At 43.5% G+C, this 22,291-nt stretch overlaps 1 protein-coding gene across 1 annotated transcript in view; it reads right to left on the bottom strand.

Annotated features, from left to right (window-relative positions):
• The window catches only part of CMTM7 (CKLF like MARVEL transmembrane domain containing 7), an 80,138-nt gene extending 58,276 nt beyond the window's left edge, over positions 1-21,862 (bottom strand). Inside the window, exon 1 of the mRNA XM_029589411.1 lies at positions 21,588-21,862. Coding sequence (XP_029445271.1) covers positions 21,588-21,710 — 123 coding nt within the window. The 5' untranslated portion in view covers positions 21,711-21,862. The remainder of the gene's footprint in view (positions 1-21,587) is intronic.
• Positions 21,863-22,291: the final 429 nt, after the last annotated feature.

A 22,291-nucleotide genomic window follows, 5' to 3' on the forward strand; every position in this document is an offset into this window, starting at 1 on the left:
ACATATACAGCACTGCTCTTTGCTTCAACGGTAGGGGGAAATGTGGAAAATAGGTTTTACATTCAGACAACATCCAACAAGGCACTGATCTGTGCAGTCTGGGTAACCAAGCATGGGGATAACTTGCTTGATGCAGCAGTTACTTCCCTTAGTATTAAGCCTTATGCTCACCTTTGAAGCAACTCCAACATTACTATCTGCATCAATGACAGGGGATGCAGGAAATTTGAATCAAACAGTTACCAACAAGGGCCCTGAACTTGGTGGTAGATGAAACAGATAAGTATGGGAGCTTGCTGGGCAGACTGGATGGGCCGATTGGTCTTTTTCTGCTGTCTTCATTTCTATGTTTAGTGGTAAATTACTGTCTTTTCATAAGGAATGCTTTTGTACCTAGTAGTAAAGGGAGTTTGTTTTGCTTTTACTGAAATTTCACCAGGACATCTTTTTTGTATGGTGAGTTGTATGGGTAATAACCTAGTTCTGTTCTGATCCATTGCTGGGGGTCGAGGGGGTTCCTGTGGATGTAGAGTGTATGTTTACATATAGCCCCTTGACGGTCACATGTTCAGTGTGTCATGCATGTGAGAACCATCTATCAGGTGTGTCCCGGCCGAAAAAAGGTTGAGAACCCCACTGCGCTAGGAAATAGCACATCTATGTAAGGCTTTCCAAGATCTTGCAGTATTTGCTCCCCCTCCACACACAGAAGATGCAACATTAAAGGTGAGGCTGTACCATCAGTTTTATAGGAACCTTGCACCTTGAATTTTAGTGGGTCCTCTCCCTTTAGAAGGCATTAGAACTATAACCAATTCTCCATTTGCTCCCAGGTCCTGCTGGTAAAAACCATTATTAAATTTAAATAACTGGAACAATTGTCTTAAAAGTTGGTTTTGAATTACAAATCCTAATGGGTGGTGAATGGCAAGGTTTCTTACCCAACGTACCTGCACACCCGAGTAGGTGTACCACAGAAAAGTCACCAGTGCCTGATGGTCAGATCCAGACCAGCATCTGGGCTCTGCTCTCAGGACCTTGCAGCAAGAGACACTAGCGGTTGCTCTTAAAACATGGATAATCATGCATGCCTGGTTCTTCCTAGCTACAGCACAAGCCCCAGAAGTTGTAATAGGCAGCAAGCACGGCATAGATAGCTGGACCCTGCTTTGTGCAGGACACACTTCACACACCAGCTCTTCAACTTCTCCCTCCTTTGAACCCTTCCAGCATCTGTTATCCCTAGGCCGAGTGAGACTGGGAGAATGTATACTGATCATTGGATATGACTTACTCCGTGTTGGAACAGCAGCACTGATGAAGGCACTCTGGCAGTCAAGGTAACTGAGCCAGCTGCTCACATCACACCAACTTCTCCATTCTTGCATAGAGGGAGCTGGAGCATTATGAAAGGTTCATGTGTGAGACTCTGCCCCCTCTTTTTTTTTTTTTTTTTTAAATGTGAAAGGTCTGCATTTTCATGTTTGAGTTTATTCACAATGCTGGAACGCACACCATCCGGCCCTTGTGGTTTGTTACTCTTGAGTTTGTCAATTTGATCCATCTTTCATTAGCACATAGATTTGTTTTTGCTGCTCAGAATTATCACGAAAGAATGTTTTTTTCTGTGGGTATGCCCTCAACAGCCTTCTCAGAAAACACCGAGGCAAAGAATTCATTCAGTTTTTCTATTTTCTTGCCTTCTCTGAGCACCCCCCTTTTGCCCCTTGGTCATCTAGTGGCCCGACTCCACGGGCATTTCGCTGGAATGTACTTTACTAAGTTTTAAATTATTTTTGCCTCTATAGCAAGCTTCTTAAATTCTCTCTTAGCCTGTTTCACTACTGATTTTACATCCAGCCTGTCAGTACTTATGCTCTTGCCTAATTTTCTTGTAAGGGTCTGCTTTTTTTTTTTTTTTTAAAGATCCACTTTTGGCTTTAACTGCCTCCAACCATGCTGGCAGTTTAGGCTTCCTTCAACCTTTAATGCAGGGCTTCTCAAACCTGTCCTGGGAACCCCACAGCCAGTCGGGTTTTCAGGATATCCACAATGAATATGCATATACTGAGTCCCTTGACATGCAAATTTATCCGGTGCATATTCATTGTGAATATTCTGAAAACCCGACTGGTGGTGGGTCCCCAGGTCAGGTTTGGGAAGCCCTGCTTTAATGCATGTAACACCCTTTTGGAAGCCCAGAAAAAAAAATATTTTTAAACAAAATGTCCATGCCTCATTCTAACTTAACTTTGGAAAATTCTCCTTTTAGTTTCCAGCTAATTTTCTCATTCTATCACAGTCTTCCTTTTTAGTTAGATGCTACTGCTTAATTTTACTTAATATCCTCCCCTCCAGCGATGTCAAATTTAATTGCATTATGATCACTATTGCTAAGTGGCCTCTCCACAGTAACCCTTTGCACCAGGGCCTGTGTTCCACCAAGCATTCGAGTTCAGGGTGGCCCTGTAGTTCCCCCTCTCATTTGTTCTAGAACAGCTGCTCCATGAAGCAGTCATTTATGGTATCTAGAAATAATATAACATGTTCTGAAGAGCCACTGACCCAATCAATATTGTAATAAATTGAAATCTCCCATTATTTTGTTAATTTTAATTTGCCTTTCTAATTTCTGCTAGCATTTCAGTATTTTGCCATCTTGGCTAGGTAGCTGGATAGTATACAACCGCTGCCATACTCTTTCCTGGCACACATGGAATTTCTATAAGGATTTTACAGTGCATTTTATTTGCTGCATGATTTTTATCCTGACTCTGCCATCTTTTACATATAATGCCATCCCTTTACCAATTTGATCTTCACTGTCACATCAATATAAGTTTATACCCTGTATCAGTATCCCACTAGTTATCTTCTGTCCACCGCATCTCCAAGGTGCTTATTATGTCTATCTCCTCATATGCTGCCATACTTTCTAACTTGCCCATCTTATTTTTCAGACACTTGGCATTCACAGACATTTTAAATTATGCTTTTACAATTTGCATTTCTAAATTTTATTTGTATTCACAACCTGCTTATTAGCAGGTACAAGCAGTTTGGAATCATTCATATCTGTGTGCTACATCTACCTTTGCCTCTCTATTAGAATATATAACTTCCCTGTTTTACCAGTGTCCTAGAAAGATAGTCACTGAGAGGTAGATGGTTTAGAAGAGAGTATCTGCTTTCCTATCTCATTAACAGGCTGATACAGTACAGTGTGCTACGACGGAGCGCACCGTTAGCCTGCTCTTGGACGCACGTTTTCCCTTACCCCTTATTCAGTAAGGGGAGGAAAACGCGCGTCCAACCCGCGGCACCTAATAGCACCCTCAACATGCAAATGCATGTTGATGGCCTTATTAGGTATGCGCGTGGGATACAGAAAGTAAAATGTGCAGCCAAGCCACACATTTTACTTTCAGAAATTAGCGCCGACCCAAAGGTCGGCGCTAATTTCTTCCGGTGCTGGGAAAGTGCACAGAAAAGCAGTAAAAACTGCTTTTCTGTGCACCCTCCGACTTAATATCATAGCGATATTAAGTCGGAGGTACCGAAAAGTAAAAAAAATAAAAACAAAATAAAAATTTGAATTCGGCCTGCGGCTGTCGGGCCGAAAACCGGACACTCAATTTTGCCGGCGTCCGGTTTCCGAGCCCGTGGCTGTCAGCAGGCTCGAGAACCGACGCCGGCAAAATTGAGCGTCGGCTGTCAAACCCGCTGACAGCTGCCGCTCCTGTCAAAAGGAGGTGTTAGGGATGCGCTAGTGTCCCTAGCGCCTCCTTTTCCCCGTTATTACCGCGTCGCCTAATTTAAATACAGAATCGTGCGCGCACCGGGAGAGCAGGCGTTCGTCCGCTCTCCCGCGGACTTTACTGTATCGGCCCGTAAGGAAGAGTTCATCCTGTTGGAATAGGCTCCCTGATCCCTAGATTTCCCCCCAGTTCCTAACAAAAGTCTATAGCCTCTTCCAAGCATTGAGACTCTGGAGGTGACCTGCCTCTGGGGCTCTGTACATGGAATGAGGGCATTTCTGATAATGCTACATTGAAGGGCCTAAATGTAGCTTCCAGAACCCTTCTGATTGATAATAGACTCTTCCTCTGCCCTCTCTAAAATCCTATCTAGGTGACAAGAGGTCTACTACCTTCACACCAGGCAATCAAGTTACCAAGAGATCCTCACACCCATCAGTCATCCAACTATCAACATTCGTAATGACTGACTTGCCATTTACAATGTTGATCAGCACATCCCTGGTACAGTGTCATTTAGAACAGGGCTTCTGAACTTCGCCCCCAGGACACCCCTAGTCAGTCAGTTTTTCAGATATCCATAATGAATGTGCAAGACAGATTTTGGCCACCTTAAGATCAGATACAAGCACCCCGATCCCAATCCTCTTTCACCCTCTATACTATACTCTTGGATTTCTGTAGTCCCAAATGCATGATAAGGTTTCATGCTAAAAAAATAAAAAATGCACTATCTGCAGACTCTAGACTATTGCTCAGGCTTTGCTAGAAACCTCCGGGTTTCTACAACTTCCTAGTTGTCTATCCTGTTGCAGATTTTGGTAATTTCTTTTTTTTTGCGCCTAAAAACACCACAATACTCCTCACACCTTTTCCAACAATCCTTCCACAATGTCGCTTAAGAAAACATTGAAAAGAACCAGTCCAAGGTCTTGATTCTGCAGCACACCCTGCAGCCCCCTTATTTCGAGTGAAGACCATTTACCACTACGCTTGTTTCTAACCCAGGCAGTTACTTTAATGGCCCAAACCAAGGGTGCTCAATTTATTTATAGAAGCCACTGAGAATGGTGTCAAAAGGCCTTCCTGAAATCCAAGTACACTACATTTAGTGCTCTTCCCAATCCAACAAATTGAGAAGATTAATCTGTTAAAACAATGCTGCCTCAGATCACGTAATCCACTGGTTCCCAGAAACTGGATTGTTTTGTTTTTTTTAAACAGAGATTGCATAAAATTTGCTCACCACAGGTCAGACTAACCATCCTGTAGTTCCCAGCCTCCTCCTCACGTCCACATTTCTGAAGAGGAACCACATTTGCCTTTCTCCAGTCCTCCACAACCATGCCAGACTCTAAAGAAGCATTGACAAGGTCAGCCAGTGGAGCTACCAAAACTTTTCTAAGTTCCCTTCATAGCCTCAGATGTATCCCCATCTGCCCCACAGCCATATCTACTTTAAGTTTAACTGGTTCCTCAAGACCACATTTTTTTGGAAAACTGATTTGAGGTTTACCTCACTTCCAGTCCTCTGTGTTCATTTTACATGGTCCTGTTCCTACCACAGTGAATACCAAATAGAAATATTTAAGCAATTCCAATTTTTCCTTGTCAGCTTCTATATATTCCTTCCCTTTCACCTCTAAGTCTCACACTACCACTTTTGCACGTCCTCCTATCGTTTGCATATTTAAAAAAAAAAAAAAAAAAAAAGTCTTGTTCCCCACTGTTTTACCATATTTGATATTTTCTCTTATTTACATCTTTGCATTCCTGACTCCTTTCTCAGCTTCTCTTAGCTTTTCCAGATATTGTCACCTGTCTTCTTTTCTGTGATATTTTGTAGTTTATAAATGCTAAATTTTTTTTTCCCTTAAAAAGCATTGGTCCCAGTATTGATTGCTGGGGCATTTCACTATTTACTTTTCTTCATTGAGAAAAAGGACCATTCAGTCTTACTCTTAGTTTTTTATCTTGTAGCCAGTTACCAATCCACAATAGGACATTGCCTTCTATCCAAAGACACTAATTTCCTGACTAGTCTCTCAAGGGACTTTGACAAAAGCCTTCTGAAAATTTAGATAGATAAACTACATCAACTGACTCCCTTTCTTCACATGTTTATTAAACCTTTCAAAACAATTCCAGATTTTTAAAACGACTTTAGTACAATAAAAGAGAGAAAAATATAATTATGCATTCAATTAACTAATATTTTTAATTTTCATATAAGATATCTTTGTCTAACACCCCCCCAAATTGCTGGATATACACAGTATATAAACTTCCCCTTAATTCTACAATTAAAATGTGACCACATTAAAAGCCATGTCCCACATAAATCAACTCAACCACCACACACACACACACACACTTGTATCCTCATCCACACATATATAAAAATGCTCTTAGATGCCACCCATTCCTAATACAGTGGACGCACCTGATAGTTCTCACATGCATGACACATGCATGACACACTGAATCATGACAGTCACAAGACTAGGTGTTAATGTATACATTGCATCCTCAGGAATCCCACCCCTGCCCCTCAGCAATGGGTTTAAAGCAGAACTAGAACATTCCCCGTACAACTCATCATACAAAAAAAAAACCAAACCAAATATATATGATATGATGTTATCTCAATAACAGGAACACAAACTTCCTCTACTACCAGGCGCAATACCCCTGCTTATAAATAGTCAGCAGTTTACCACCATTGCATGTCCTATTGAGAAAACACAACAAATAAGCAGGTCAATACAGTAAAGGGCGGCCGCGGTTACCCTGCTTCTAACCCTGCTTCTTTCTACTCACTTTTCGGCCGCGTATGTCCAACCCGTGATACACTATCCCCTTTAACCCATTCTTACCGCCTCTTTACATCACCGGGTAACCCCTTCCGCCCGCGGCATGTATTTTAGATGTAAACGATCGAATTAGCTATTCCCTCCCATACAGTAACGCGCGCCTCGACTATCACTTTTTTAACCTGCAGTTTTGCCGCGCGTTTAACCTGCTAATTTACCGCCTACCCCTACCCCTGCGTTAGAGGCACAGGTAAGGGTAGACGGCAAACTTTCCCCCAAAAGGAAACCTAAAAACCTAAAATCCCCTCCTCCTGAAGCGACTTGACATGTTACCAACTTACTTTTTGTTGCTTTCAGCCCCTTCCCTTTTCTGCCATCCTCTGGAGGGGGCAGCCGGCGGCGAAAGCAGCTTGCAGCGGTCCCCCCCCGCACAGGTCCCGGTTCTTCTGGCTCAGCCCTCATCTGAAGATTGTGAAGTCAGGTAAGAGCCCACTGTTCTGTGCCCTCTCCAGTCACGGTGCGAGCGAAGCGAAGCGTACTTTCATTGGCTTGAGCGCCCGTCAATTTGGGCGCTCAAGCCAATGAAAAGCTTGACCAAGGGTCCATCAAACCCAGCATCCTGTTTCCAACAGAGGCCAAACCAGGCCACAAGAACCTGGCAATTCCCAAACACTAAGAAGATTCCATGCTACTGATGCAATTAATAGCAGTGGCTTTTCCTTAAGTAAACTTGATTAATAGCAAACCGATCAGTCACTTTATAAATAGTGTGCTCTTGGTATGGATCCTAAAGTCTTCTGTGCAGAACCATGACTTGCTGAAATCCAAGAGCACTATATCTAGCGCTCTCCCTTGATCCAGCCCTCTGGTCACCCAGAGAAGTTTATCAGATTCGTCTGATAAGATTTTCTTTTTGTTAAACCATGCTGCCTCTGATTTTGCAATCTACTAGATTCTAAAAATTGTACTATCCTCTGTTTTGGCAGAGATTCCTGACTTTTTGTGGTGAGCAAACTAAAGAATAACTGACAGGTAGCTCCCGGCTTCCTCCTTACTTCCACTTTTATGGAACCCAGCCCTCTCCCCCACCCTCCTGTCCAGCCATTACAATGGCAGCTCCTGAGGAGTACAGTAACAGTAGTTTTAATAGCTCATTAAAGACCAATTGACCCATCCAGTCCACACCGCTAAGGATATATATATCCCAGCTGCCAGTTATAAAAGATAGATAAAGCAAAATCCTACAAGTAGTCAAAGTCCATTCTCTTTGTTTTCCTCTCTGATTCACTACCATCCTGTTTAGGATGGCCAAAGAGGTTCCCACAGCGAATCCAAACCCAGCACCCCTGCCACGTCCCCATTTCTTACCACCCCAGCACTTCCAGCTTCTCCTAATCTGAGAAGCCAGGTCATGGAATCACGTCTCCCCTGGACCTAGGAGGAGACTTAAAAATAGGGGGGACTATGCAATAATAAAGGAGGAACATCTCTTCTAGAAAGATTTCAGACTGAAGAAGCAAATATTATTGAATGTGCAAGCATAAAAAAAATAAAAATCATCCAATCGCTTTCTCTGTAGCCATCTAATAATACTCCCCCTGAATACTGCTTGGCAATTTTCACTACTATGCAAAATTCTTGAAGTTAATTGCTACTCTAAAAGTTACAGTAACATTCTCCAAGTTAAAAAAACAAACAAAAAAACAACCAAACGTATGTGCTAAAAATAAAGCTATTAAAGTTTTCATCATTTGTATTAAAAAAAAAAAAAAAAAGGCAGCCTCTCTTACTGTGCTACAACCAAGCAGTCAGGATTTCTGTGGCTTCATGATCTATTCATGCCACCAAGAGCTGCCTGAGGGCAGAGCTGCAAGAATGTCTTCTACCACAGGAAGAGTATTTACCAAGGCAAGAACACTAACACCTGTGTCTGGAGAGCGGTAACACATCCAAAAGGCAGAGCACAAACAACCAGAAGCAATTTCAGAAAATGCAGCCTGAACAGAAAGTGCCCAGTATTGCTTCCAAAACACACTTTTGAAAAATAAACCACTATTGAAGCAGGAGAGAAACTATGGTAGGAGGGAGTAGGGAGAAGAGATGCCAAGGAACAGAATGTGACATTTTTTAAAAAAGACACCTATAAAAGAAAAATAGGCCAGGGCAAACAGCCTATGCTGATGAACCCAGTCTCCCTAGTTACACACACAAGAAACCTAGGAGTCATAATGGACAATGAACTATCCTTCAGGAACCACATAACAACCAAAATTAAAGAGGGTTATCACAAACTATTAACACTAAGACGTCTAAAACCATTCCTAACCCCTACAATTTCAGAACTGTACTACAACTACTCATATTCTCTAACAGACTACTGCAACTCCCTACTTCTCGGACTACCATTTTCCTACATCAAACCACTCCAAATCCTACAAAGCTCGGCTGCCAGAATCCTTACAGGCACAAAAAAGAATGAACATATAACCCCTATACTTTTATCACTGCACTGGCTACCAATAAAATCCCAAATAGAACACAAGACACTGACCATCCTACACAAATTACTACACAAAGAACAAACAGACTGAGCAGGCATAAACCTCACTCCACACATTCCTCAACGAAACAAAGGACTGTTGACAGTCCCCTCCATCAGAACTGCACAATTCACTACAATCCGAGATGGAGAATGCCCTATCACCAGCCCCAAAACCTGGAACTCCCTTCTGACAGAACTAAGAATACAACCCAACTTAAAATCATTCAAGAAAGATCTGAAAACATGGCTGTTCACCAAAGCCTACAAAGACACACAAGGAAAACATAAACAACCCACTCACTACAGACCCCAATCAGACCCATATACCTGAAACAATTAACATCTAGAGTGGACCACTGAATAATACCAAACTTCAACATAACATGATATCTTTCTGTTAACCAACTATGTATGTATACCTGAACTTATGATTGTACCCGCCAACGACTATACATATACCATTGATTAACTGTACATGTAATTGACAGCTTATGATCCTTGTTCTACATATGCAAATTGTCCTACACCGATCAAAACTTGTAAACCGTTATGATGGTGATACCGAATGACTGTATATAAAACTCGATAAATAAATAAATAATTAATAAATCAAATAAAAAGGTAACACTGTTACTTCAGCAATCTGAACTAACAATTACGTTCAAATTACCTAGCAAGAAAGTGTGCCGGATAATACAGAGACTGACAGTAGATTCTGCCTATACCTGTAAACCTTCAGAAAGAGTTTTTTGCTCCTAGTTAAAGACGAGCATTTCTAAATCCATAACCACTGAACCCTGAAAGCATTATAAACACTAGCGCAGCATGAACAGAATCCACAGTTCTCAGGAGCTTCCTAATTTATTTATTACAACATTTAGCGTTGACCTATAACAAAATTGAGAAAAGCAAAAGAATGCAGAACAAAGGGTCAGACTCTGAAGGAAATGAAAGAAAGCCAAATATCAACTGGTGACTACAGTATTTATTTATTTATTTTGTATACCGACATTCGATCGAGATATTGCAGCAGAAAGTAAACCGGGCAGCCTGGAGGAGCTCTACAGCAGTGTTCCCCAACTTTTTCAAGCCAAAGTAACCCCTACATTAACAAAAATCTTATGTGGCACATCATCCTCCATAGAGCAGGCGGTACAGACATGGAGAGGACTCATATGGTCAAAAGAAGAGCTAGGAAAGGTGATTAGGGCAGTTAGTGTAGCTGGGTTTAAAAAAGGTTGAATAAATTCCTGGAGGAGGCTCCACCAGTCTTTCTTCCAAATTTTAAAGCAAAGGCAAGGAGAGAGGAGGCAGTCACAATGGGCCAGTCCCCTCTACATACAAGTGTAGGAGAACAGAGAAGGATATATGAATTGGGCAACTCGCTCAGTTAGTTACTTTGGGTACCAAACATGGTCGCTGCTGCTCCCAAAAGTCATAGAGAGTCACTTCCATTGCTCAGTGTACACTCTCCGTGTCTTACTCAGCCTGGGGATAAAGGAGGGAGATGTGGAGATGCAGTGTGTGAACAAAAGCGAGATCCAGCTAGCCATGTCCTGCCCGCTGCCCATTAATTGCCACACTCTGGCACGCGAGCTGTAGCTAGGGAGAAGAGGCATGTGTGACTACACATGTTCTCAAAAAAAGGAGCTCCTACGTGTTTTAAGAGCCACTGCTGGTGACTTGCTGAGAGCAGAGCCCAGGTGCTGGTCTGAGATGCGGGCATCAGGCAGCAGCGAATTCCGTAGCACACCTAATCGGATCTGAAGGCGCACCGGTTGGGACAGACTGCTCTACAGTCCTCATCAGGGCCAATTTTTGGGGTGTGCAACCTGTGCAGCTGCAAGGGAGGCTGCCACCTCCTAGGCACGTCTTCAGGCTGCAGCTGATCAGATGCTCCTCGGCAGGAAGAAGCTGCCACAGAACTTGGCATCTGCTGTAAAGCACAGAAGAAACAAGAATACAGGAGGCAGAGTTGCTCAGTGATGAACTGCTTAGGAAACTGCCGCCACTGCCGAGGCCCAACAGTCAGTGCTGTAAGGAGTTACCACTGGACAAAGAATCAGGCAGCAGGTGGGGGGAGGATGCGGAAGACTCTTCTGTCTGAAGATCAGCCTTCTGGGAGGAGGAGAGAAAACAGGAAGGAATTTGCAGCTGGGCAGATGCTAGAGAAGGGGGAACGCTGCTAGACACTATGGACAGGAGGTTACAAGTACTGGACAGAGTGTGGAGAGGTTTATGCTAGGGCCAAATCCCCATTACTGGTTTTTTTTTTGGGGGGGGGGCAGGAGATGTTATGTCAGGCCTGCTGAACCCCCACGATTCGTGTGTATGGTAATGGTGGTAAAGGTTATGTCATGTCAAGGCCACCAAGCTCCTTGCTTCTTGTGCATGCATGTAAGGCGTGCTTTATATATATTTATTTTCATTATCAAGAATTTTTAACTCTACGTTTTGAAGAAGATGGGTGACCCTTGACAGCTCTAATTTATAAATGTGTTTCTTTTGAAGATAGGGTTGGAAATCTCCTCCCTTTCTCCCCACAATCCCTATATGACCTGATTTTTCATGGGGGAGGGGGGGGGGAGTGCAATTTAAGTTTTCACTCAGGGTGTCTTATCTAAGAGTCAGCTCTGGTTCTTATCAGCTGTCTTTTAGGTCGATGCAATTCTGTACGCTGGCTGCAGCACACGGCTCAACCCGCAATTGGAGGTGCGCCATAACTCCCAATGTAAAACGGAGGTTAGCGCATCCAATCGCGCGCGTAGGTAATAGCTCTCATCACATGCAGACGCACATTGAGGCTACCGAGTCCCCAGATACGCAAAAAAAAAAAAAGGAGGCCTGACATGCACATTTTTATATGACAAAATTAATGCCTGCCCCAAGCAGGTGTTCCATTTTGGAGGAGCTCAAAAAGTGTACAGAAAAGCAGAAAAATACTGCTTTTCTGTACTTCCTCTGACTTAATATTGTGGTGATATAAAGTCAGAGGAACTAAAAAATTAGAATTTCCCAAAAAGGTGCCATGGTCTGGTCAGGTTAGGAAAAGGGAAGCTCAATTAACAAATCATCCATTTTCCTAACCGGCTGACAGCCACCTCTCCCGAGGCGGCGCTAGGGGCACGCAATTTCCCCTAGCGCCTTCTTTTAACCGTGGCTGCCCATTTGCATTGGGCGCGCCGGAGAGGTGGACCGGCGTGAGTTAAGGGAGTGGGCACTCAATCATGAGCGCCCGCTTTAACGTGCACAGATATTGCATCTGCCTGATAGCCTATTCCTGTGCATTCCACGTTCCTGAGAGGAATGAAGAACGTCTCCAGACGGCATCCAAGAAAGAAGTGGCAGGGCTTAAGAGTCAAAATCAGAAATGCATCCTGGGGCTGCTGGGATGTACCACCCACAGTAATGGAGGAACTGGCTTCTGCAGGCAGGATATCCCGCTGTGTTAATCACTGGCCTGAGAGCACTTTCAGCAAAGCTTCTAGTGGGGAGAAAAGACTAATTTGTACTTAACCCTAACAATGCAGGGATCACCAGGACTGCTGGTAAATATAATGAGCTCACTGTACAGCTATCCTTTCCCAGGCAGTCTGCCAGGAAAAGACCCGTTAATGCTTCAATATAAGGGCCTCTCAGCCTGAATCAGCTTGGATTTTCACCACAGAAAAGACCAGATTTGCCAAGTTATTTTGAATGTTCAATTCCTATATGTCTTCTTTGGTTCCTAGCCTAGTGTCTACCAGTAATACAGCAAGGCTTCCCTGGAAAGACAGCAGCACCAGAGAGCAAAGATAAACGTGGGGGCCCAAGCACATCACCTTTTAATCAAGCACTACAGCTATGTTTACTTACCTATATAATATTTATTTTGTTTTTATATACCGATACTCGATTTAGACTTTTTTTTATACCGAAGTATAGCAAGTTGCCTTCACTCCGGTTTACAGATTAATACATTTACGTTTAATACATAAAACGCATTCGTTAGATAAATATTAACATTAATACATTGAACAAACAACTAGTACATTTCAGAGCAACAGTGTGGGGCGGATTCTAAAAGCCCTGCTCGCGTAAATCCGCCCGGATTTACGCGAGCAGGGCCTTGCGCGCCGGCGCACCTATTTTCCATAGGCCTGCCGGCGCGCGCAGAGGCCTGGGACTCGTGTAAGTCCCGGGGTTTTTTTGTCGGGGGCGGGGCCGATCGACGCAGCGTTTTGGGGGCGGGACGCGGCGTTTCGGGGGCGGGCCCGGGGGCGTGGTTTCAGCCCGGGGCGGTCCGGGGGCGTGGCCGTGCCCTCCGGAACCGCCCCTGGGTTGCGTCTCGGCGTGCCAGCGGGCCGCTGGCGCGCGTGGATCTACTTCTCCCTCCGGGAGGCGTAAATCCGTGGACAAAGGTGGGGGGGGGGTTAGGTAGAGGAAGGGAGGGGAAGGTGAGGGGAGGGCGAAAGAGAGTTCCCTCCGAGGCCGCTCCGATTTCGGAGCGGCCTCGGAGGGAACGGAGGCAGGCTGCGCGGCTCGGCGCGGCTCGGCGCGCACCGGCTGCCCAAAATCGGCAGCCTTGCGCGCGCCGATCCAGGATTTTATAAGATACGCGCGTATCTTATAAAATCCAGCGTACTTTTGTTGGCGCCTGGTGCGCCAACAAAAGTACGCGAACGCGCATTTTTTAAAAATCTACCACTGTATGAACAAGTATAATGGAATACAACCTAAGTAGGTCTTATTGTGAGAGGTCATGAAAGGTTAGCAATTAAAGATAAAACTTAGATGGCAGCTTTACTCATGTGGTGAGTTAAAGAGACTATTTCACAAGTGATATGAGTTGGAGGGACTGAAGGGTATTTGGGAAATAGGGTGGGAAAGATAGATAAAATCAGATATGATATAGAAATGATAAGAGAAGACAAGAGGGTGGGAAGGAAGATAGATTTCATAGGGCTGGGAGGGGTGGTATATAAGGTCGTGTGTTATTAGTTTACCCAATGCCATCTGAGAATGTTTGTCTAAATAACCAAGTTTTAAGTTCTTTTTTGAAAGATTTGAAGTTATTGATGGAGCTTAGGTAGTCTGGTAAAGAGTTCCATGTTTTTGGGCCTACAATAGAGAAGGCTCTATTCCTGGTGTTGGATAGTTTAGCGGAAGGCAGGGAGGGTATGACTAGCTTCAGTTTGTTGGTGTTTCTTGTCGTTCGAGGTGTTTTGTGCAGTTGAATCATGTGATTTAGGGCAGTGTTGTCAGCTTTGTGGATTTCGTTGTATTATATGGTTAAAGACTTGTACTTGATTCTTTGTTCTATCGGTAGCCAGTGAAGACTCTTCAGGACGGGAGTGATGTGATCAGATTTCTTCTTGCCAGTAAGAACTCTGGCTGCAGCATTTTGTAGTAATTGGAGAGGTTTTAAAGTGGATCTGGGAATGCCAATGAGAAGCGAGTTGCAGTAATCGAGACTTGAAAAAAATGAGTGATTGCAGAACGGTTCTGAAATCCTGTAGGTGTAAAAGTGGTTTAAGGTGTTTGAGAATATGAAGTTTGTGGAAGCCTTCTGTTGTTTTCATTGCGATGCTCTTTTTGAGGTTCAGATCGTTGTCTATCCAGATACCGAGGTCTTTTACAAAGTTCTTCAGTTGGATGTTGTTGTTATCAATTTGTATGAAAGGCATTGGTGTTATATGATCTAAGTTGTTTCTTTTGATGAGGATGCATTCGGATTTGCTTATATTAAGGCATAACTTTAGTTGGTTCAGTAAGTTTTTGATAGAGATGAGGTGGTTTGCTGTAAGGCTGATTGCATCTTCAATAGTGGAGGATATTGGGATGAGTAGTTGAATATCATCGGCATACAGAAAGAATGTGATACCTAGTTTTGAGATATGCTGACAGAGAGGGAGTAGGTATATGTTAAAGAGGGTGGCCGAGAGGGCAGACCCTTGTGGTACCCCGGTTTCAAGGGGGCAGGGGGCAGAGGAGTTATTATTAAGGGTGACTTTGAAGCACCTGTCAGTTAAGAATGAAGTGAACCAGGTCAGAGTTTTGCCTGATAGACCTATGCTGGCAAGTCTTGATATTAATTTTTTGTGATCTATGGTGTCGAAGGCCGCTGAGAGATCTAGTAGGATTAATAAGTGGTTTAATTTATTGTCAAATCCTCTTATAATTTTATTCGATAAATTGAGCAGCAGGGTTTCGGTGCTGCGGTTCTTTCTGAAACCATGTTGTGAGGGATGAAGAATATTGTGGCTTTCTAAGTGATCATAGAGTTGTTTCAATGCAGATTTCTCAGTCATCTTGGCAAGTAAAGGAAGGTTTGAGATATGACAGTAATTATTCAGATCTTTTGGGTCCAGGTTCTTTTTTTTCAATATTGGGGTGATTGTTGCCGTTTTTAGGTTGGCTGGTAGTTGACCCTCTTCAAGAGATTTGTTGATTATGGCTGCTAGTGTTGGGGCAATAATATGTGCCATTTCCTTTAACACACGAGTTGGGATAGTATCTAGATCATGCAGAGCTGGGTTAATTTTTTGTAGCATCTTTTCTGTTTCGGTGTTTGAGATTGGTTCGAAAATTGACCATGGTGTTATATTAGATGGGTCATATGGTATTTCAGCAGATGAAGGGTTGTCGAAGGTGTTAGTTATTTTTTTCTTAAAGAACATGGCAAGGTCTTGACTTAGGTTATTTGCTTCAGCAGTGGGGGTGTTTTTGTTGTTCTCGTCTATGAGGTTTTTTACTATGTTGAAGAGGGAGTTGGATTTATTTGTTGAGTTTTTTTATCTTTAGACTATAGTAGTCACGTTTGGCGTTCAGAATCATTTTCTTATAGTTGGCGAGTTGAGTGCGGTATCTTTGCAGGGATGCAGGGCTTTTGGCTTTGCACCATTTTACATATCACATCAGTTTACAGCAAACTGAGTGGGGCTGGAAACCTCAGTGTCTCCTAGGGGCGGGCACCTCCTGTCCTCGAGAGATACAAACAGGTCTGGATTCCAAGAGATCCACGATGGATATGTTTGAGGCATATTTCTATGCACTCCGTATTATGCAGATATATTTCATGCATATTCATCGTGGGTCTCCTGAAGACGAGACCTGTTTGCAGCACTCCAGGACTGCACTGGACAACCCCCGATACACGCTAATAAAATAATAGTGGGCTGACTCACTGCTGAGCCTTTTCTCCCGTGATTAAAACCAAACTACATCTCTGTTCAGCTGCTATACTCATGCTCCTGCCTACAATTAATTCAATACTGAGTCATTTCCTTCCTGAGCACCCAGTAAGAGAGATCTGCACTTACAGTTGACCCCTCCCGCGAAACCCAAACTTGCCACAGATGAAAAACCACCAGGCCCCTTTTCTGGTCTAACTGGCCCAAGATGCAGATAACGTATTATTCTGCTCATGCCAACAAGTAACTTTCCCACATGCTTCTCAGTGCAACAGCTGCAGCGGGTCCCGATGAGGGTGCAGGGCGGCAGGGCGGCAGGGCTTACCCCCCCCCCGATTTACTTCAGATTCAGAATGGAGGGAACAGCTAAGGAGCAGAAAACAAAATCTTTGAACAGCAGCTAGGCAGGAGTGAAATGAGTATCAAAGTAAACAAGTGGGGAACGCATGCAGAGGCAGGGCTACAGGAATGCTTTCCAACAGATTTGTAGAGTGAGTGCGAGGTGGAGAGGAGTGTTCAGAGATTGTGAGGTATGGCTGTGTGTGTGCGTTTGTGAGTGGGGGTTGAATGTAAGCCAAATGTGTGTGTGGTTGGGTATGAGTGTGAGTGGGGGAGGGGTACATTGAGAAGCTGTATCATTTATTTTCCCTGTCTGTGGAGGATGCAGGAATGTGTAGGATGTACGTATGGAGGAGTTGGGAAGGGTCTATATGTGCGAGTACTCTGATAGTGTTTTTTTTTAAATGCCATCCTTTGATAATTGCTTCAAATAATTGTCCCTGTCTCTCTCTCTCTCTCTGGCAAAGTACTGGTAGGGTGGATGGAGGGGGGCGGTGTTTGCAATGCAGCACTGGTCAGCGTTCTAACAGCTCAAACAGCTTTGAATAATTTCCCATAGAAAGCAATGGGGGATTTCTTTTTGGACCATCAGTTCTCTTGAAAAAAATAAAAATAAATAAATCTGTTTCTGGCTTTTTAACTCAACCGAAATATTCACGTTTTATTCCTGCATGCCAAATTTGCTGCATTTCCATCCCTTTTTTTGGAGGGCTATTGTGCCCATAGAAACTGGCAGACGACCCTTTCTACACAATACTTTTTAGCAATCCAGTTATCTTGGAAAGCATATGAACCGGCTGTTCGTTAATGCTGCTGCAGCAATTCTGCCTTGCTCGGTGCACACACCACTTCCTGAATGGTGCCTCGGCGACAGGAAGCACCATGCTCCTAAGCAGGCAGGTGTGGATGAGTAGGAAGTAAGGGGCAGAGCCACAAAGCCAATCCTTTACGGGATCAAGGAGGTAAATTCTTCCACTTTCAGTCCAAGCTCCAAAAAGGGCAGACGGAGGTCGTACTCTCTCTTGATACTAAAACTCCCTGTGACCATCACAGGAAACAGCTTAAGAGGTCACAATGGGAAAGACGAAAAAGGGCTAAAAATAGTTTAGTCAACTCATCCTGCTTTTGACAAGCCCTACTACATTTTCAGAATCAGTTCAGCAGATGACCATTATACCTCAAATGTAAACCAGTTCGTCCAACTGTCTAGCCCTCGGAAAGAAACTAAAAGTAGATTAAGTACTCAACAAGTAAACCTGTTTAAAAAACGCCAGGTCTTATAGTTTGTACTTTCAAGTAATTTTAACTGTCCAGCATGTGCATTCAAACTACGTTCGAGAGGTGTGTAGCCAATCAAAATTCCTGAAACCAAATTTAAGGGTGTAATAAAGGTAAAGCCAGAGAAAATGGGTCTTGCTGACCTCAAGAACCAGTCAAAGTATGTATGAGAGAGTTTATGACATCCGGGGTTCCGCAGTTATTATCCTCGTCTTCTGGGAAGTCAACTATTATTCAAATTTCCACACTGCAATGTTATTAAAAGAACTTGAATTCAATTTTGGTAACATCTGAAAACATCAATAACTGAGCATCTGCCAGACATCTCACTGGGATTTTAAATTTAGGAGCTATAATGAACACTAAATATGTAATGTTTTACAGAAGATATGTTTATGGTTTGAGAAGGAGTGGGTTTTTAAGATTTATGTGATTATCTTGCTTGTCAAGAAAATATTGTTTTTGTTTATATTTATGTAGCTATTATGTAACTGTGAGACATTTTTAGAAAGATTGACAAATAACTTGAGAATTGTTTGGATAACTCAAATATGTATATAGAAAGACTTCAATGGTAATCTTGCTTGACAAAAGCTAGCCACGAAAGGGACTTGGCAGTCATCATTAATTTGGGCAAAGAGGATAACACAGCAAAAACTTAAAATTACATTTTACACCAAAATCTATTTACCAAAATCTTATGGTACCTAATGAAATACCCCCCCCCCCCAAACTTATCACTGTATGCTATATAGTAATTATAACTCATACAGCAAAACAGTTATTTTGTTCTTCCCTTTGATTTACATAGATTTCAATGGGATTTCTGCCCAATCAAAGATGACTGCTGAGTTCCTCACATTTAGACAAATGTGGTTACTGTTCTAGGTTTTTATTATATCATTATAAAATAATACAAGTTGCAAAATAGGCTAGAAAATGATTGCAAAAGGACCAGCAAACAATAAACCACAGCTCTGTGTTAACATCCATTCAATTCATGTCACACTGTATCAAAGTTGCCAAACATCAATGAAATTTGAGCAAAAAAAAAAAGTTAGGTCTGTAAAAATAACTGTGTAAAAATGTCCTGAGTAACAGGGCCTCTCTCTCTAGGGCAGTGAGACACAGGCCCCCCGAGTCCAGCCACTACTTCCTAGAGCAGGGGCAGGCAACTGCAAAAGTTAAGTACTACAGACAGGTCTGGTTTTCAGAATAACCACAATGAATAGTGCATGCAGATTTCTCTTATGCATATCTCCTTTGTATGCAAATGTATCTGATGCATATTGATTGCAGATATCCTGAAAACCAAACCCTGTTCATAGCACTTGAGGACCAGAGTTGCCTACCCCTGCTCTAGGAAGTGGTGGCTGGACTTGGGGGCCTACGTCTCCAGTGCCACAGGAGAAGACTCTCCGCTGCTGCAGTGTTCTGGAGTCTGGAACTATATTTCTATTGCAGTGTTTGTGATTCCACTCCTCTTCATTTGCCCACCTGCACCTCTCAGGCCTTCCATGTAGACTATGTCAGACCACCGGCAGGTGCAGTGCCATGGCAAACAAGAGTGGCTCCTGCAGTAACACGCATCATTTAAGACAGAGGGCAAGAGTCCTAAAGATTTTTTGAACCTATTCATGCTTCCATGTGGAGTTTGCTATTCCTAGTTGGATCAATCCTGGTCTGGCCAGAGAACAGAGCTCAACTGACATGTCTGAGGAGCAGCAGGCCTACCTATGACAGGACCTCATGCACAGCTGAGAAAAACATTTTGTGGCAGTCCTTTGGTTGAAATATAGTCCCCATGACTCCCAATGCAGGCAGAAGGAATTCCATGATGTAAAGAAACTCTTTTACTGACAGTCTTCCCCTATGAGGAAAGGCTAAAGAGTTTAGGGCTCTTCAGCTTGGAGAAGAGACAGCTGAGGGGAGACATAATAAAAGGTCTATAAAATAAGGGGTGGAATGGAATGGGTAAATGCAAATCGGTTTATTCTTTCAAAAAAAGTACACAGACTTGGGGACATGCAATGAAGTTACTCAGTAGTACATTAAAAAAAAAAAATAAGAGAAACATTTTTTTTACTTAATGCATAATTAAGCTCTGGAATTCATTGCAGGAGAATGTGGTGAAAGCAGTTAGTATAGCTGGGTTTAAAAAGGTTTGAACAAGTTCCTGGAAGAAAAAGTCCATAAACCACTATTAAGGTGAACTTGGGGATAAGCAGCATGGAATCTATTTACCTTTCAGGATCCTGCTAGGTACTTGTGACCTGTATTGGCCACTGTTAGAAACAGGATACTGGGCTTGATGGACCTTTGGTCTGACCCAATATGGAAAATCTTATGTTCTTAACAGATAACCTAGCTTTTAGGACATGTTTTACTGTTACCATTCTGTGCACACTGAGCTTGCTAGGCTTAGATTCATTTTCATGCATTGCCAGTCCTACACTGCATATCAACAATTTAAAAAAAAAAAAAGGAATTCTAGGAGCATTTGTCTCAAAAGCAAAACTCACAGGGGACCAGTTAAAATGTGTGTCACCCACCAAAACTGGTAATTTGGGTAGCTGAACTGGCATTCCAAAATACTTAATACACCAAAAGCTGACTCAGTCCACTGTTATTTTTTAAAGGAAAAGATTCTAATGATTTTTTAAATATGGAAAATTTAAGAGCAAAAGATCCCTACCCATAAGCAAATCATATGAACTAAAAGAGGGATTTAGGATCATAAAGCAAAACAGATACAAAAGACAAGGCCATAACCCATGACACCAAAAAGTCTCAATCTAAACCCCTAACAGTTCTGATCTTATCACTAGAGTTCTTGGTTATTACATCATGTACCTGGCTCTATCCTAGGATGTACACCATAGGATAAATTACTTGTATGGCAGTATGTAGGCATATAGGGCTGGACTTGGATGACCAGAAAAGTTACAACTAATACCATGGAAAATAATGCATGCATTGGATCTACAGGCTTTGCCTGGTAATGGCTTGTGTAAAGCCAAAGGATTCGTGTGAATTAGGCCTCATCTATGCAACTTGGGCTGTTCAGTCATCCTTCTTACCTGCAGATGCTGGGGAAATAGACTAGGCCAGGGTGGGGGGTGAGGTTAAGACTGAGCAACAACTTAAAAGGAAAACAAAACAAAGGACTAGCATTCAAGATAAACTCGTTTCAGCTTGTTCAGCATTTAAATACAAAGGAAATATCAACTTTTAGCAAGTTTTGTTTTATTCTACTTGCACTGTTATCCTCAGCTTCTCACTGCCATATTCAGGTTTTGCTAGCAGAAAGGCTGCACGGCCAAGCACATTCTCAAAAAGAAACTTTTGGATGAAAGGATGCCTGAGGGGGGGACAACGCCTGTCTCACCCCGGACAGCCTGCTGCCCATTACTATTATTTTGCACATCATTTGAAACATAAAAGGGGCAGGTCCAACTTCCAACATCTCTGCAATAACAACCGTAGGAGTAAAGAGGAATCGGGTTTTTTGTTTGTTTCTTTCTTTACCAAGCATTTTTACGCAAGACGTCGCCCAGCAAGCCGCGACCCCCTTCTTGGTTCCGGCCTCCGCCCCCACCTTCAATCCCGGGCTTCAGAACGGGGGGGGGGGAGGAGACGCGACTGCAGCTTCGCGCAAACTTCGCAAGCGCCCCCCCTTACTTACCATCTGCGCGAGCTTCAGCAGGGCCGAGCAGGAGCGGGCGTAGCCCCGGTCCACCAGCCCGGCCTCCACCGAGACGCCGGGGCTGCTGACGGTGGTCCTCACCACGGTCACCCCGTGAGACATGGCTGCTGCTGCCTCCGCTCCCGGCGCCGCCAGACTCGCCCGGAGCCCTGCAAGCCTAGCGCGAGGAGGAGCCTCCTGCCCCCGGGCTCCTCCCCCCCAGGTCGGAGGCTCGCAGCACGTCCTCTCCCCGTTCTGCCCTAATCAGTTTTGCTCTGGCTCCCAAGCCTCCTTTCCTCTCTCTCTCTCTCCCCCCCCCCCCCCCGTACTTTTTAAATTCAATGACTTAATTATTTTAAACAATCTAACTAATCTTAACCACTGAGGGAAATAGAACATATGTGCATGCATATATATATATAATCTTTATTAAATAGATGTTAACAAAAACCTAGCGTTCACAGTTTTTCAGACAGCTTCCAAATCTTCAGGGAGATCGCAGCCACTGCTCCACGGACTCAGGTTGATAGGAACGGAGCGCAGGGAGGACCGGTGCTGGGCGCCCAATCGAAGCAAATCTTCAGCCTTGCACCCCACCCCCAACATGCCTTCTAGCAGCAGCTCCAGCACCCGCCGGAGGCAGCAGCGGTGACGGCTGTGGCACAGCACTTCCTGCTTTCACAGCGGTACTCCACCAGCACAGC

This window comes from Rhinatrema bivittatum, chromosome 2 (assembly GCF_901001135.1).
Source record: "Rhinatrema bivittatum chromosome 2, aRhiBiv1.1, whole genome shotgun sequence".
Lineage (NCBI taxonomy): Eukaryota > Metazoa > Chordata > Amphibia > Gymnophiona > Rhinatrematidae > Rhinatrema > Rhinatrema bivittatum.